At 36.7% G+C, this 15587-nt stretch overlaps 2 protein-coding genes across 3 annotated transcripts; one reads left to right on the plus strand and one right to left on the minus strand.

The window, feature by feature from the left end:
- Positions 1 to 529: 529 nt before the first annotated feature.
- LOC149739161 (uncharacterized) lies at positions 530 to 4140 on the plus strand. 2 transcript variants are annotated; one of them, XM_089874569.1, is made up of 12 exons: positions 530 to 713; positions 1296 to 1514; positions 1692 to 1910; positions 2287 to 2394; positions 2459 to 2566; positions 2627 to 2734; positions 2971 to 3078; positions 3142 to 3501; positions 3557 to 3700; positions 3757 to 3847; positions 3904 to 3956; positions 4025 to 4140. In XM_089874569.1, exons 1-12 carry the CDS (start codon positions 635 to 637, stop codon positions 4123 to 4125), a joined length of 1698 nt encoding a protein of 565 aa, XP_089730695.1. In that variant the 5' UTR covers positions 530 to 634; the 3' UTR covers positions 4126 to 4140. The 2 variants fall into 2 exon arrangements, with proteins under 2 accessions (XP_089730695.1, XP_089730696.1); XM_089874570.1 differs by lacking the exon at positions 2627 to 2734 and having other exon boundaries at positions 535 to 713.
- Positions 4141 to 7095: 2955 nt separating this feature from the next.
- LOC149739162 (receptor-type tyrosine-protein phosphatase S-like) lies at positions 7096 to 15292 on the minus strand. The gene is made up of 25 exons (XM_089874565.1): positions 15132 to 15292; positions 14843 to 15061; positions 14553 to 14771; positions 14082 to 14189; positions 13910 to 14017; positions 13741 to 13848; positions 13394 to 13501; positions 12971 to 13330; positions 12757 to 12915; positions 12460 to 12535; positions 12331 to 12401; positions 11922 to 12073; positions 11767 to 11860; positions 11638 to 11708; positions 11443 to 11577; positions 11222 to 11350; positions 10976 to 11124; positions 10398 to 10533; positions 10200 to 10303; positions 9806 to 9938; positions 9541 to 9669; positions 9130 to 9270; positions 8576 to 8712; positions 7884 to 8019; positions 7096 to 7666 (listed from the first exon to the last, which is right to left on the minus strand). The coding sequence occupies exons 1-25, from the start codon at positions 15208 to 15210 to the stop codon at positions 7586 to 7588; spliced, it is 3342 nt and encodes a 1113-aa protein (XP_089730691.1). The 5' UTR covers positions 15211 to 15292; the 3' UTR covers positions 7096 to 7585.
- Between the last annotated feature and the right edge of the window lie 295 nt (positions 15293 to 15587).

Here is a 15587-nt window from a genome sequence, read left to right on the forward strand (position 1 = left end):
ATCACCAACAAAATAACTTGTGACGATTTAGGTTTAGGTCTGACTAAAATAAACAATCAAAATGTGTTGTTTGTTACTCTGCAGTATGTTTATATCGACGACGTAGGTAACTAATATAAGTTTATGTGCATGATTTTGCAACTTCAGCAGTTTATGCAGAAGTCTGAATCGCATGCACCCGTTACCGTGCAAAATTTTTACCATATTGTGCTGTGGGAAAAAAGGACACCTTTTTATTCTTTTTTCTTGTTCCATTTTGTAGTGAACAAAGAACATTCACAAAATTATAAACCTCTGTCTTCACGACTCCCATTGACCGTTGTTAATTCTTTAAAACTCAGGATATTTGAATATTATGTGCTAAAGGTGTTCCATCTCCCCCCACCCTACTATACAAAGTGGGTAAATACGTGTTTTCTAAAGTCTGTGTGCTTACAACATCCACATGCTGTTCTGGTTTCCTGCAAAAATAAGAACATTGCGTATTACCATCCAAGAGGAACTTTAGTTAGCTATTCTATTCTTGAGGTAGCTATTCTTGAATGTCCTCAGCCAACTTCCGGGTTTATACAACGCGCTTACAAAGTTTCCAAGGTTGTTATAGTTTGTACTAATAATATTAGCGCGAGAAAATATGATACATCCAAGGTCCAGCGTATTCTGTAGCGTACTTATTTGTGTATTAATTGCCGTGCAAAGCACTAAAAGTCAAGGTAAGCATTAAAATATAATTATCTCCGTACGTGCCTTTGTGGCTTCAATTACGCTTTACATTTATTTTTGTTAGTAAAGATTTTTTACATTTTTTTTAGTTTTACTTAATTACACGTCTGACTGAACGTAACTTACTTAATCCTCGCGTGGCTAGAAAACAACATTCGTTTAACACGGTTTTTTTGTATCTTTTACCTATCGTGCTAGCATACGAGTTACTATGTTACTTTGTGGGTAACTATTTTTGGGAGTATTTGCTTCTTTTTTATGTATGACCGATAATTTGAACAATCCATTAGTGACCACTGGGTTGGAGCAATTGTCGTTAGGTGTCTTGCCCAATGACACATGTGCCCACAATGGTAGGAAAGACGAGCCTTGAACCCATCGCCTCTGGATTATATAGGCAGGCGCGCTAACCAACTGTGCTATACGGCGCCGATAAATCTAACATCGCCTATAAACCATTAAAATAAACCTATTTAAGTAATAATACTAGCAAAAGGTATGGATATTAGGTTAGCTTGATTCACAGTTTATTTGCTCTATATGCGTATGTAAGCATTTATTCGTTATTTCAGTTAACAGAGCAGTATACAAAGGAAATGAAATTCTGTTCTTCAACACAAGGAAAACATACAATGCTTCCCAAACTGCATGTCAGCTTATATCTGGTGACTTGGTTATTATAAGAAATAAAGCTTTACAGGATATTATTACTCCTTACTTGGATTCTAGCCTTTCACATTGGATCGGACCTTGGGCCACGGGATACTGGATCGGTGGTCGACGTCAAGCAAGTAAATAATATAACATGATTTACTTCTCAACTTTTACCCGTTTCGTCGTACTGGCCGGACGCGATTGTTACTATATATACTGTGTGTAACCTCATTTTATATAAAGTCAATAAATAAGTAACAAATTTACTACTTAACTTTTACCCATAGGGAAGTGAAGTTTATTTTATCTTTCAGCTGTTACTGATTGGAAATGGAGGGATGGAACTCCATTACCTCAACCTGGATCAGTCGATATTTATCAAAACTGGATTGGTGTCGAACCAAATGTGGCATTAGGAACCACTTGGTGTGCAGCAATGACACCGTATAATTATATAAACCCCTTCAACAATATTAAAGGAGGATGGTTGGACGATGATTGTACTCTAACAAAGTATTACATCTGTCAACGAGGTATGCTTACACAGCTTAAACATTAATTGTTTTCACACAAAAATGTTGTTTTTACTTTACAAGTTATTTTAATTGATATAAACCACAGCTTAGTTACGAAACACGGTTACAGCACTGTAGTCAAATCTGCCAACCAAGTACATTGTAAGTATGCAGGCGTGTAAGCTATCATGACGTAATCGACTATGACGTATAAGCTTTGCCATGACGTATTTTCCGGCACGCGTTTGACTTATATGCCAGGATTTAGGTGTTTAAATACATACATACGAACGAATACATATTTCATAAAGTTATGTCCATTATAAATGGAGGGCCGTTTACTGCTAATATTAGTACAGTACGAACGTCAACTAACCTGTTGCATGTTATATAGATTTGTGTGCAGTGAGACCATGTCAGAATAACGGAACTTGTGTTGCCATGGAAACCAATTACAGATGTGATTGCCCTCCTGGTTTTATCGGAGGAAATTGTGAAACAGGTGTGAATGCTGCACTCTTGTGTGCTGCTGGATATATGTGGTTCTTATTTCCTTTGATTTACAGATTTATGCGCTTTGAATCCTTGTCAGAATGAAGGAACATGCAACAAAATACCGGCGAATTATACGTGTTCATGTGTAAAGGGATTCAGCGGACAAAATTGTGAAAATGGTAAAACTGTTGGCCCGATGAAAATTTATTTAACAATTAACATTCTACTTCCTGTTAAAGATTTTTGTTTCCCGAACCGTTGTCAGAACAACGGTACTTGCATTCGAAAAACGAATGAATATAAATGCAAATGCGAACCTGGTTATGGAGGGAAAAATTGTCGGATAGGTAAGATTCGTGTATTTTTGGTTCAACAGACACCTTTTTATCTGACCCCATTTTCCACAATTTTATCCCTAGCTTGTTTTATGAATGTCGTTTTGTGGTCGATTCTCTTTTATTCGTAAATTTTTAAATTTTATTGACTTCGCTATCGTTTTCTGAGAGATACCTAAACAAGTTATGTTATGAAATTGAAAATACGAACACTCTGTTTTTACGATTTATGTTTTCGAATTATATAGACTTTTGTGCTAAGAACCCTTGTCAAAATGGAGGAACGTGCAACAAGGTTAAAAGAAATTCTACGTGTTCATGTTTACCTGGATTCAGTGGACGAAGTTGTGAAACAGGTAAGTTTTAAACTGAAGCGAGGTTGACACAATTCTTGTACAATGTATTTGTTGATAATTCAGAGAAATTTCAAGACTTTGGAAACGGTTGTGCAATCCATATTAATAAAATTCCTTCTCAAATGAAATCGTATGAAGAGGCCAAGATACAATGCAACTCACTTCAAGCAGAACTTGCCATCATTAAGTCGAACCAATCGAATGTCATCATTAACCAATACAACCAGCTGTGGATGGATTCCCAACCATTATGGTTGGGAGGTAGAGAGAGCAATTCGTCGTGGAAATGGTTAGATGGAAGCAACGTTGATGGTTTCAATACATCAACTATGACTCACGATGGTTGTTTATCAACTGCTGTAAATGGAAGTTGGTCTGCTGAGAATTGCACCACGAGAATCGGTTATGCTTGCGAGAAACTTGGTTGGTTGTTTACTTATTAAATCAACGCATGTCGTATAATTTGATTATTGTTTAGTCAACGGGGGAGATTTATGTTCATCCTCAAAATGTAAAAACGGTGGTAATTGCACGGCGAGCGGATGTCATTTCTACTGCAACTGTCCTCCTGGCTTTGCTGGTTTGATTTGCGAAATATCACCACATGTAGAAAACGGAGCAGGTTGGGTGGAGTTGACATTACTGAAACCATTTAAACCTATTGCATTGTCGATTTAGGATTAAACTTACTTGTTTACGCAATACCGGGTGGAATCATCGCACTTCTCGCTATTCTTCTGGTTCTGGGGTTATTATGTCACCAACGAAGGTAGAAATCTTAAATTTATAATTTACTGTGTTTGATGTTGAGTTATGTTTTGACAGAGTTTCGCCAAAGAACGCCAAGTCAAATAACACTGAATATGCTGACGTGGCAGGTAAATACAATCTATATGAACCTTTCATTAAGTGAGCACAAGATTAATTGAAGTCACATTCCGTACAGCACCGCCCGAATACGCAGAAATAAAAGACGCACACAGGGTTGTGGCGTATGAAAATGTCCACATTAACCGACAAGTCGTTTTGTACGAAGATATGCGGTAATTTTCAAAGCCAAAACATGGAACTCTGAATCGCATGCACTCGTTACCATACAAAGTTTTATACATAGTGGGCTGGGGGAAGATTGGACATCCTTTTATTCTTATTTCGTCCCATTTCATAGTAAACAAAAAACATTCAAAGAATTATAAACATCGTATTCTCACCACTCCCATAGACCATTGTTAATTGTTTAAAACACGATCAGGATATTTGGATATTATGTAATAAAGGTGTTCCGTCTTCCCCACCCTGATATAGCTTACACACGCTGCGTACAAAAACAATGTTGTCGTGTGCATGTCTTCCTACTTATTCGGCCGAACCGAAGTACTTAGTAATCCTTGTCCGGTGTATCTTGCCGCAGGATGAAATATATGGCCGTCTACCAACACTTGTTTCCAGCGGCCATTCGATCGTTAGTTTCCCCTCTACATGTTACTGTGAACAACTGTTGTGATCCATAATTTTCTAATGTTTTACAGTGTTAAGTGTATTATATTGAGTTTCATTGTTTAAACTTGTGTGTAGTTTTAATTATTTAGTTTTAACTGTACCAGTGAAGGTCTGAGAGCAGGAGCCATATACGTCATTGCTGTGGCATGTTTCTGTAATTCAGTGTGTAAATTCCAGTTACAACTGCATGCAGTATTGAGCTATAAAAAAGTTAGTAGGATTATTGGTCAAAGCTGATTTTTTGATGCATTGTGCTGTGTATTTTTCTCACTTCTTTTAGTGCAACCAACTTGTAGTTCTGTGGGGTAAGATGGGATACCGTCAGCAACTAAATCCCATATTCACTGATCGCGTTTTAAACAACCAACCAACCAAGCTATTTTATGGTTGTTAAGATACAGTTATATAATTTTGAAAATATTTTTGTTTACTACCATATTGGACAAGAAAAGAGAATAAAAATATATCCCATCTTACCCCACCATATACATACACTGCAATTTTACGTTATTTGGTAATATAAGTTAAATGTGCTTTATGCAGAATAAATTTTGTGTGTCTGAATGTATTTAAACTCACTAGTAATACATAGTTTTTTGATACTTCGCACACATAGTTGGAAGTATATGAATATAGCACTGTGGGGGAAGATATGGCACCTATAGCACACTATATCAAAACATCCTGGTGTCCCATCTCCCCCCAACCTACTATAACCTACGTATACTTGCTATACAACTTGGTGAAGTACTGAAAAGCTGCTCTTTGTTTAATACCAAATTGGACGTAAAAAGCAGAAAAGTAAGGTGTCCCATCTTCTTCCACCCTTGCTATAAATATGCCATTGCAACGAGGTGTACTGAGCATGACCTTTGTCGGCCCCCGTTTTAACGTCTTGTAAAGGTCGCCTTCATTTAAACGTCTTGGTCGGCAAATAAGTAAAACTTCAGAGATACTCTGTTAGATAAGTTGGACTCAATAAATATCTTACGTCTCGGTCGCGAACTTCTCAAACCTTTAGACGTCGAAAGGTGAATGCAAACAACAGCAGGTATGGCAATCAAAGCAAACGAGACATGTTGTCCCAAATGCTTGTACAATACCCGGGATTGTATTAAAAAAATGTCATGAGCACTGTGTGTCTTATATAAGATTTTTCAATGGCCACAACATGCGGAAAAGACCTTAGTTTTTACCTAGAGTGCACGTTTCCGGGAAGTACTTGTTATAAAGGCAAGAGTTATGTACAGTATTATTCGTGATGATTAACCGACAAAATCAATATGTATACTGTCTGGTGACGTAACAGTGCATTGTGTGACGTTGTTTCGAAAATTAATTGTTGTTTGAATTTGAAAACTTGGCGGTAAAGTTTTTGCCACAATGTGTGTTGTTATACCTATTTTGGTAACTAACTTCTATTAGAATGGTTGTGATGTTTCTGCAGCCGAAAGCTTATTGACCTACAGGAAGCCCCGCACGTACCAGTGTTTGCTAGATGACAATATATCTCGATAGAAAATAACATTTCGTTTGCCTGTTCAGCTTGTTCTATTAAAAAATTATGTTGGGCCATTCGGGTTACCGGTTTTCTGCATGACTTATTAGCTTTGCAGCACGCCTTTTTTATTCATTAAAGATACCTTACCGACAGAACACACAAACGTGTAACGTTAAAATCACTGTTTCTGTATTTATTTGATGTTCATTTGTGTATTTCTTTTTTTTTTCGTTGTGTGACTTTTTAAGTCTATTTTCATTTTTTTCAATCACTTCGTTTTCCTTTAATTCTTTCTCGGGGCAATTATTGAATCGGCGTATTTTGCATCCCGTCAGCGACTGCAGGCATGCTGAGACGTATAGCTGTTTGGAAAAGCGAGATCTCTCTCTCACTTTATACTGTTTACAGCTATTTGATTTTCTGCTTTTTTAACATAGACTGTTCAGTAGCCTATTCTGTGTTTTTATAGTGCACGACTTTATGTGCGTTCACTAATTATAGATATTATTGTATTTTAGTAAGAAAATGTTTGATATTATTGGCAAAATTGTTGGTAGATTTAGCGATAGGCATTGCAACACGGTGTCTAAACCCTTCAACAACTTTTCGTTACAAGCAGCACTGACATGCTACAATAAGACATTGAAAATGTGTTTTGGGGAAGAGAGCAACGAAGTCAAAAGCAAACAACCTTCAGTTCTGAATAAAAAAATACGTGGGATGCTAAAGGAAATCTGGCTGGATTAATTAATAAGTAAGTACTGCAATAATAATACATCATTATATATGTTTAAATGTGTCATTTAACTGCAGATCACATTGTGTCATATTGCATATAAAACTGATTTTGAAATGCTTTTTAAATAGGCAACTGTTTGGAAACAGAAATAAGTTTCTTATATCATTTCTAGTTAAATAAATACGTCAACGTTACCGAGTCCTTCCCTGCTAACACATAACTTTGGTTCACACTACGTCGGTTTCAAATCTGTTTATACATCGCCTATACATTACTGTTGTTTGTAAGCTTTGAAAATTTATTCATAGGCTTTTATATGATAGTTTTAAAGAGGGCACTCAATTTGAAAGGTGTTTGTACAAGATTAGAAAGCATTTCCGCATACAGTGCAATAAAGTATAAAAGTTTGCTTTTTAAGTAAAAATAATAAACAACCATGTTGACACGTCCCAGTAATGTAATAAAAAATAAAAACGAACTCTGCAAAAATTAATCATGATTATTTGAAAATACACAGTGCGTGATTAAAAAAAATGGTGATTGCTTTTGAAACTGCAGCATGTTCATAAATTGCAACAAATAAAATTACACTTCTGGGACAGCTTTTATATTATATTAATACTTTTTGGGGAAATATGGCAATTAGCTACAGTTGAAATATATTCCAAAAACATTTTTTACTATAAATAATTTACCAAACGCATTAATCCGTGCGTATAATAAAATATTCAATTAATATATGATGGCACCGTATTTTCAAACATTTTTCAACTTCCAATAGAGTTCGAATAAACATCAAAGGTCGACACGAACTCCACCAAACACTGATAAATAAATCTGTATAAAACCTATAAAAATAATATTAATTTATTTCCGACATAAAATTTTCATCAAAATGTTTAAACAAATCTGCGCGCTATATGCGTATATATATATAAGTGATAATTTGCAAGCGAGTAGGAAGTTTTCGAAAGATTGGTAAACCCGGAATGATTAATGGATTTAATTTTAACCCCACGACGTTCCAACAATGAGTTTTCTTCTATTCATATATAGCACATATACCTCTGTGTTAACCATTCCCTGTCTCATTTCTCTCATGTCCTTCACTTGCCATGGAACATCAATCTTCCCTTCCAATTTTGCTCTTTCTATTAAATTTAAAACGCCGAAGAATACCCCGGTCCGACCAACGCCATCACTACAAATAACACGATAAAGATTTTATATGCATTTTTTATTCCAATTAACTAATAAAGATATATAGTACTGTGGGGCAAGATGGGATACCATAGGCAAATTTAAACCCCATGTTTCCTAATCATGTTTCGAACAATTACCAACGCTATTTTAGATCACATTGCTACGGTTATATAATTTGTATTTATTCTTTGTTTACTACTAAATAAAACGAGAAAAGAGCCTGAAAACATGTCCAGTCTTACACTACCCTACTATATACTGGTGGGCCCAAAACGCGGAGTTAATCTGTACCGTGGTTAAAGAGAATGGATTGGCAGTTGGCATGTTTACACAGATTGATATATAAGGTATATAGTAGGGTGGGGTAAGACGGAACACCTTTAGCACATAATATCCAAACATCCTAATCGTGTTTTAAACAATAACCAACGGTCTATGGGAGTCGGGGATACGGTTTTATAATTCTTTGAATGTTCTTTGTTTACTACCAAACGGGACGAGAAAATAGATCGAAAAGGTGTCCCATCTTTTCCCCACCCTGCCATAATACTGACCTGCAATAAACAAGGACCTTGCCCGACCGATGCAATTTTGATTTCTGCGTTTTTTTAATAAGTTCCAAAACATCGCCGCAGCTTGGTATAGAGTTGGGAAGCCAATTGTCAAAGTGATAAAATCCAATTTCAATTTGCTAAACACAGTTTTGATTTTATAATGTACTTAATTTAGGCGTTGGAAAATCTTCTATATCTCAAAAATAGGTGTGCATTACTTTAACGACTTGGTTACTAGATATAAAATTCAAAAAATGTGTTCTTTAAATTGACCGCCACCTCTTGATTTGACAAAACGTTTTGAGGGCGATAATAACTTTGTATAAAGTGATGTATTTTTAAAGGTATTAGGCGCTACTGAAGAATCTTTAGGTTAGCCCAAAAAAGTGGTAGAGGTTGGTGGTGTATCAGTTATGTTAGGGGGTAGTGACTAGTGGTTGTAGAGGCTATATATGGCTTGGGGGTTATACGGGTTGGTAGTTAAGGGTTAGAAGTTAGCCGATAACGTAGGTGAAGGATTTTTCACTAGCACGATAAAGTAACAATTCAATTACCTCTCCTGCTCCATGAGAAAGATGCAACTCTCGTTGTTTGACGTCATTACCCGCGTCACTCTCCGTCAGTAACTTTACTACAAAGTTATCGAAATTCCAAGTTGGCATTTGTAAACTCGGCATGCAGCGGTGCTTTGTCTCCTGTGTTATCAATTACGAATGAATTACTCCGGTTTCAGTTAGTACGTAAAGATAAATATTATCTATAAATAGCATATTTGATGTGCGATGCTTGTTGCTGTGGGCATCAAGTTTAACGAGAATACCATTTACCGTGAGCCGTGAACTGAACTCTGACGTGATTGATGGAGAAATAATCCAACTCTGATCTTCACCTCAATCCCCATGGCGTGTCACACCAAATGAAAGACCTTGCCCACGCAGAAAAAAAAACTTTCTAGTGTAAATTACCTCACTTGATGACCTCAGTGACACGATCGTATGAACTTGGTTTGATAAAACAGCTCCCCAAAAACCCTTTATGGTTGCCTCTGTTGGTCCATCAGCCGCTATCATCTCTGTTTTAGTTCGGTCGTAGCTCTGCATTTAATTCACATTATAAATCATTACGAATCTGGTGCTACGAACACGTAACAGACAAATATGAGCACCAGATTAGGGCCAGACTCGCGGAAAGATATCTCAGTATCTTATATTAAACGCAATGGAAACTTGCCTCAATGAAAGACGCGTTGTATTTGGAGGCGGGGGCAAATCTATCATCCATTATTCGGAAGTGCTGTATAGTGTGTTTCTCACGAAGCACAACACTATTCAATTTCTCCATCTCTCTTGCATATCCCTGCATTCTGTTGATAACGAACGGTGGAGTAAGATTTAACATGCTCATATTCTCTTTTCTTCTCCCATTTTGTAATAAAAAGTTTATTTACAGAATTAAACAACCATATCCTCACGACTTTAGAAAAATCTTTGTTTAAACGATCGGGAAATGTGGGATTTAAGTGATAACGGTATTCTCCAATTGAACTATTCTGCCTCATAACAAGACCCATGTTAAAGATAAAAGACAGAATTGTGTGATGTCTCAACACATTTCATTCATATACCTTTCTAGTTCTTTGATTCGTAAACCTAAATTTCCAAAACCAACTTCTGTAGTTCCAAGAGCGTATTCTTCCGCCACGAGCTTGTGCAGCAGCATGTATTGTTTCTACAACAATAAAAAGGTTGCATAAGGAAATATACGTCACCTGCATACGTTAGTCGTTTTTTGAACTATCAGTATACAGAAATGAAAATTATACCTCCGTCTGCACCATTTCTACTCTCTGTCTTCTCATGCCCAGAACAGTTTGATAAACGTTGACGTTGTCCTTCTGATTCATCTCCATAGTTAAGCTATCAAAAGCAATGAAGGTTCCAGTTCGTCCCGCCCCAGCACTACAACCGACAACGACTAGTTAAGTTAATGTACTGGTTCATATGCATGCTATACGCTGTTCGTGTAGAATCTCATAACGGATGGGGTATATACTACTCATGTACAGTAACTTTTATTCCTTTTTCTAACGTGGTTTCATTTACTTGTCTCCTTCCATTTGGTGGTAAACATACATTTATAGAATAACCGCGGCTCGCGACTTTTAAAGGGCGTTGTTAATTGTTCAAAACACGATCAGGAAATATGAGATTTATGTGCTAACAATATTCCATCTTACCCCACAGTATACTGTAGTAATTCTTTGAATGTTCTTTATTTCCCAAAATACCAAATGGGACAAGACAAAATAATGATGTCCCATCTTACCCCAACCCACAATGTCGGATTTAACAAGTTTGGTTCAGCGCATCCTATTTTAAGTTTATTGTTTGTGTGCAATACCTGCAATGAACAACAATTGGTTTGTTTCGACCAAACTCTTGTTGCTTTCCCAGTACAGCTCGCTTAAATGCATGTAATCCCGAAGTCGTGATTGGCACACCATGGTCCGGCCATGTCGTGTAATGAAACTGCGTAATTTGTCTTGTCGCCTGCAGTACAAAATATAAATTTCTGTGTTATTAGCGAAACGTGATGTTACGATGCTTGTCTGTCGAAAGAAGAATTATGTTTACTCATATTACTCACACCCCAGCGCGCCATTGTGAAACTTCTTGCAGTAAAACAGCCAAACACTTCCTCCTGTGTGCACGTCACTTGCATTGAGGGGTAAGACTTAGTTCCATTGTAGTCTGGCCAATACTTTTCGCACTTTTTCTGCGTTCAAAAAAATGTAAGAATAAATTGTGATTATTTTCCACCCATGCAAAAAAAAACTTAGTTGCCACATGCGTGTAATATTTTCTCACCTTTCCGTTTTCAACCAATTTGGCCAACATGACAATAACAGATGATTCTGTTTCCCAAACCATCCTCCAAAAGTCCTGTTCGGTTCGAGGTAGTGGCCCTTGGGTAGCAATGTATTTCTTTGGTGTACTGTAACACTAAAAATACCATTTAAACGAATGTGTCACTTTTTTAAACTTATACAGTAGCCTACATACGTCGATATAATTAGCGTTTATATAATCATTTCGAGTGCCATCTTCTGCCAGAACAACCCTTGTCTGATCATCTGTACAAAAAAACAAACTTAAACAGATCGTTTGAATTAAACTTACGTTATAATTTACACGGAATGATATTCTTGAAGCGATTTTTCACTTTATTTTCAGGAAGTAACGCCGCAGTAAGGTAGGCGTCGTTTCTCATGGTCAATTCTTTCAGCTATGTATAAAAATACCTCATGTCAGAACTTCATATGCTTATATCTGCACGCGTAGCTTACCTCGTCGAATTGTTTCCCTAAAGAATGGTTTCCTTTTGCTTTTAAAAGAACGTGTATAATAGCCGGTAGTTCTTTAACAACGATCGCATGGCTTTCGTTGCCAGTTTCAGTTACCACGTTTGAATACACTACTTCCACGTCTGCTTCTATTACTGGAAAATTGGAGAAACCGAGTTAGATATACCCGATATAGAGTACTGTGGGGGAAGATTGGACACCTTTTTAGCACATAATATCCAAACATCGTGATCGTGTTTTCGACAATTAACAACGGTCTATGGAAGTCGTGAGAAAACAATTTACGATTCCTTAAATATTCTCTGTTTACTACCAAAGGGAACAAGAAAATAGAATGTCCCATATTGCCCCACCCTACTATATATCTAATGTAGGATTAATCACGTTATACCTTCATTGGATGCCGCATCGTTGTTCCCGGTAACAGCAAAGCTTACAGTTGTGTCTTTATTTTTATCTTTTCTGCAAAGAAAACCTCGTTACATAATACCATGGCGCATATCATGCTTATTATATTTACCGCCATTTTATAACAAGGATTCCAACTATAAGCAACACCACCAGAGGAGCTGCTATAGCAACTGGAATGACGTAACCTTGATGGAATTACGTTTGTTATTTTTTAAACATAAGTTAGATTAATATAGCAGGATGATGGGAGAAGATGGGACACCTGTAGCACACAATATCCATGTTTTAAACATTTAACAACTTTTGTTTTTTTTTTTGTTTACTACCAAATGAGACAAGAAAATGGAATGAAAAGGTGTCCCATCGTTCCCCACCCTACTATATGAAATAAACATGCTTCACTCACCAACTTTACCATTCATTGGAGCTGTCTGGTTCACATTGGATATTTCGCAAATCAAACCAGCAAAGCCAGGAGGACAGTTGCAGTAGAAATGACATCCACTCGCCGTGCAATTACCACCGTTTTTACATTTTGAGGATGAACATAAATCTCCCCCGTTGACTAAACAATAATCAAATTATACGACATGCGTTGATTTAATAAGTAAACAACCAACCGAGTTTCTCGCAAGCATAACCGATTCTCCTGGTGCAATTCTCAGCAGACCAACTTCCATTTACAGCAGTTGATAAACAACCATCGTGAGTCATAGTTGATGTATTGAAACCATCAACGTTGCTTCCATCTAACCATTTCCACGACGAATTGCTCTCTCTACCTCCCAACCATAATGGTTGGGAATCCATCCACAGCTGGTTGTATTGGTTAATGATGACATTCGATTGGTTCGACTTAATGATGGCAAGTTCTGCTTGAAGTGAGTTGCATTGTATCTTGGCCTCTTCATACGACATTATTTGAGAAGGAATTTTATTGATATGGATTGCACAACCGTTTCCAAAGTCTTGAAATTTCTCTGAATTATCAATAAATACATTGTAAGAGAATTGTGTCAACCTCGCTTCAGTTTAAAACTTACCTGTTTCACAACTTCGTCCACTGAATCCAGGTAAACATGAACACGTAGAATTTCTTTTAACCTTGTTGCACGTTCCTCCATTTTGACAAGGGTTCTCAGCACAAAAGTCTATATAATTTCGAAATCATGAATCGTGAAAATAAAATGTTCGTATTTTCAATTACATAACATAATTTTTTATTTAACTTTCCGTAGACATCAGCGAAGTTTATAAAATTTAAAAATTTATACGAATAAAAGGGAAACGACCACAAAACGACAGTCGTTAAAACACGCTACGGATAAAATTGTGGAAAATAGGGTCAGTTAAAAAGGTGTCTGTTGAACCAAAAATACACGAATCTTACCTATGCGACAATTTTTCCCTCCATAACCAGGTTCGCATTTGCATTTATATTCATTCGTTTTTCGAATGCAAGTACCGTTGTTTTGACAACGATTCGGGAAACAAAAATCTTTAACAGGAAGTAAGAATATTAATTCTTAAATAAATTTTCATCGGGCCAACAGTTTTACCATTTTCACAATTTTGTCCGCTGAATCCCTTTACACATGAACACGTATAATTCGCCGGTATTTTGTTGCATGTTCCTTCATTCTGACAAGGATTCGAAGCGCATAAATCTGTAAATCAAAGGAAATAAGAACCACATATATCCAGCAGCACACAAGAGTGCAGCATTCACACCTATTTCACAATTTCCTCCGATAAAACCTGGCGGGCAATCACATCTGTAATTGGTTTCCATGGCAACACAAGTTCCGTTATTCTGACATGGTCTCACTGCACACAAATCTATATAACATGCAACAGGTTAGTTGACGTTACTGTACTAATATTAGAAGTAAACGGCCCTCCATTTATAATGGACATAACTTTATGAAATATGTATTCGTCCGTATGTATGTATTTAAACACCTAAATCCTGGCATATAAGTCAAACGCGTGCCGGAAAATACGTCATGGCAAAGCTTATACGTCATAGTGGATTACGTCATGATAGCTTACACAATGTATTTAGTTGGCAGATTTGACTACAGTGCTGTAACCGTGTTTCGTAACTATAAGCTGTTGTTTATATCAATTAAAAAAAACTTGTTTAAGTAAAAACAACATTTTTGTATGAAAACAATTAATGTTTAAGCTTTGTAAGCATACCTCGTTGACAGATGTAATACTTTGTTCGAGTACAATCATCGTCCAACCATCCTCCTTTAATATTGTTGAAGGGGTTGATGTAATTATACGGTGTCATTGCTGCACACAAAGTGGTTCCTAATGCCCCATTTGGTTCGACACCAATCCAGTTTTGATAAATATCGACTGATCCAGGTTGAGGTAATGGAGTTCCATCCCTCCATTTCCAATCAGTAACAGCTGTAAATATAAAATAAACTTCACTTCCCCACGGGTAAAAGTTTAGAAGTAAATCATGTTATATTATTTACTTGCTTGACGTCGACCACCGATCCAGTATCCCGTGGCCCAAGGTCCGATCCAATGTGGAAGGTTAGAATCCAAGTAAGGAGTAATAATATCCTGTAAAGCTTTATTTCTTATAATAACCAAGTCACCAGATATAAGCTGACATGCAGTTTGGGAAGCATTGTATGTTTTCCTTGTGTTGAAGAACAGAATCTCACTTCCATTGTAAACTGCTCTGTTAACTGAAACATAAATCATTACTTTACATCTTCTGATCTAAAACTTTTATTTGAAATCTTTTAGCCCGCCTACCTTGGCTATTGGCGTTTTGAACAGCGATTAAAATATGAATAATAAGACTGTGAAGCACATTAAAGCTCGGCGGTTTCATCCTCTTGTGTTGAAATTGCCTAAATGAATCATAACATGCCAGGACACTGTTTGTATATCCCAACCCGGAACTTCCTTGCTTTCGTACCGCGTGTGTCATTATCCGCGAAAGCCCAACCGTTATTTAATGTCCTAATTTGGCTTTAATAAAATATAGAACTGCAAGGTTAGATGGAATACTGCAGTTGGCATTTAAATCCTACATTTCCCGTGCGCGGTTTGAACAATTAACAACGCTATTTAACAGTCGTGATGCTATACGGTTATACAATTTTTAAAGTATTCTTTGTTTACTACCAAAGAGAAAAAGAGTGGAAACATGTCCCATCTTACCCCCATCCTATTATATTTGTGTTTGCGGTAGTGAAAACAGTTGTA

The sequence above is a fragment of the Ciona robusta genome, chromosome 3 (assembly GCF_009617815.1).
Source record: "Ciona robusta chromosome 3, ASM961781v2".
Taxonomy (NCBI): domain Eukaryota; kingdom Metazoa; phylum Chordata; class Ascidiacea; order Phlebobranchia; family Cionidae; genus Ciona; species Ciona robusta.

Bases quoted from the DNA above. Each gene is read 5' to 3' on its own strand.
- LOC149739161 (XM_089874569.1), top strand. From the start codon at position 635: ATGATACATCCAAGGTCCAGCGTATTCTGTAGCGTACTTATTTGTGTA. The intron at 1,911-2,286 runs GTATGCTTACAC...CATGTTATATAG, and splicing joins GTATTACATCTGTCAACGAG to ATTTGTGTGCAGTGAGACCA. The intron at 3,701-3,756 runs GTTGGGTGGAGT...TTGTCGATTTAG, and splicing joins ACATGTAGAAAACGGAGCAG to GATTAAACTTACTTGTTTAC.
- LOC149739162 (XM_089874565.1), bottom strand. From the start codon at position 15,210: ATGAAACCGCCGAGCTTTAATGTGCTTCACAGTCTTATTATTCATATT. The intron at 12,916-12,970 runs GTTGGTTGTTTA...ATTATTGTTTAG, and splicing joins TTATGCTTGCGAGAAACTCG to TCAACGGGGGAGATTTATGT. The intron at 9,939-10,199 runs GTATATGAATGA...CGTTATCAACAG, and splicing joins CGAATCAAAGAACTAGAAAG to AATGCAGGGATATGCAAGAG.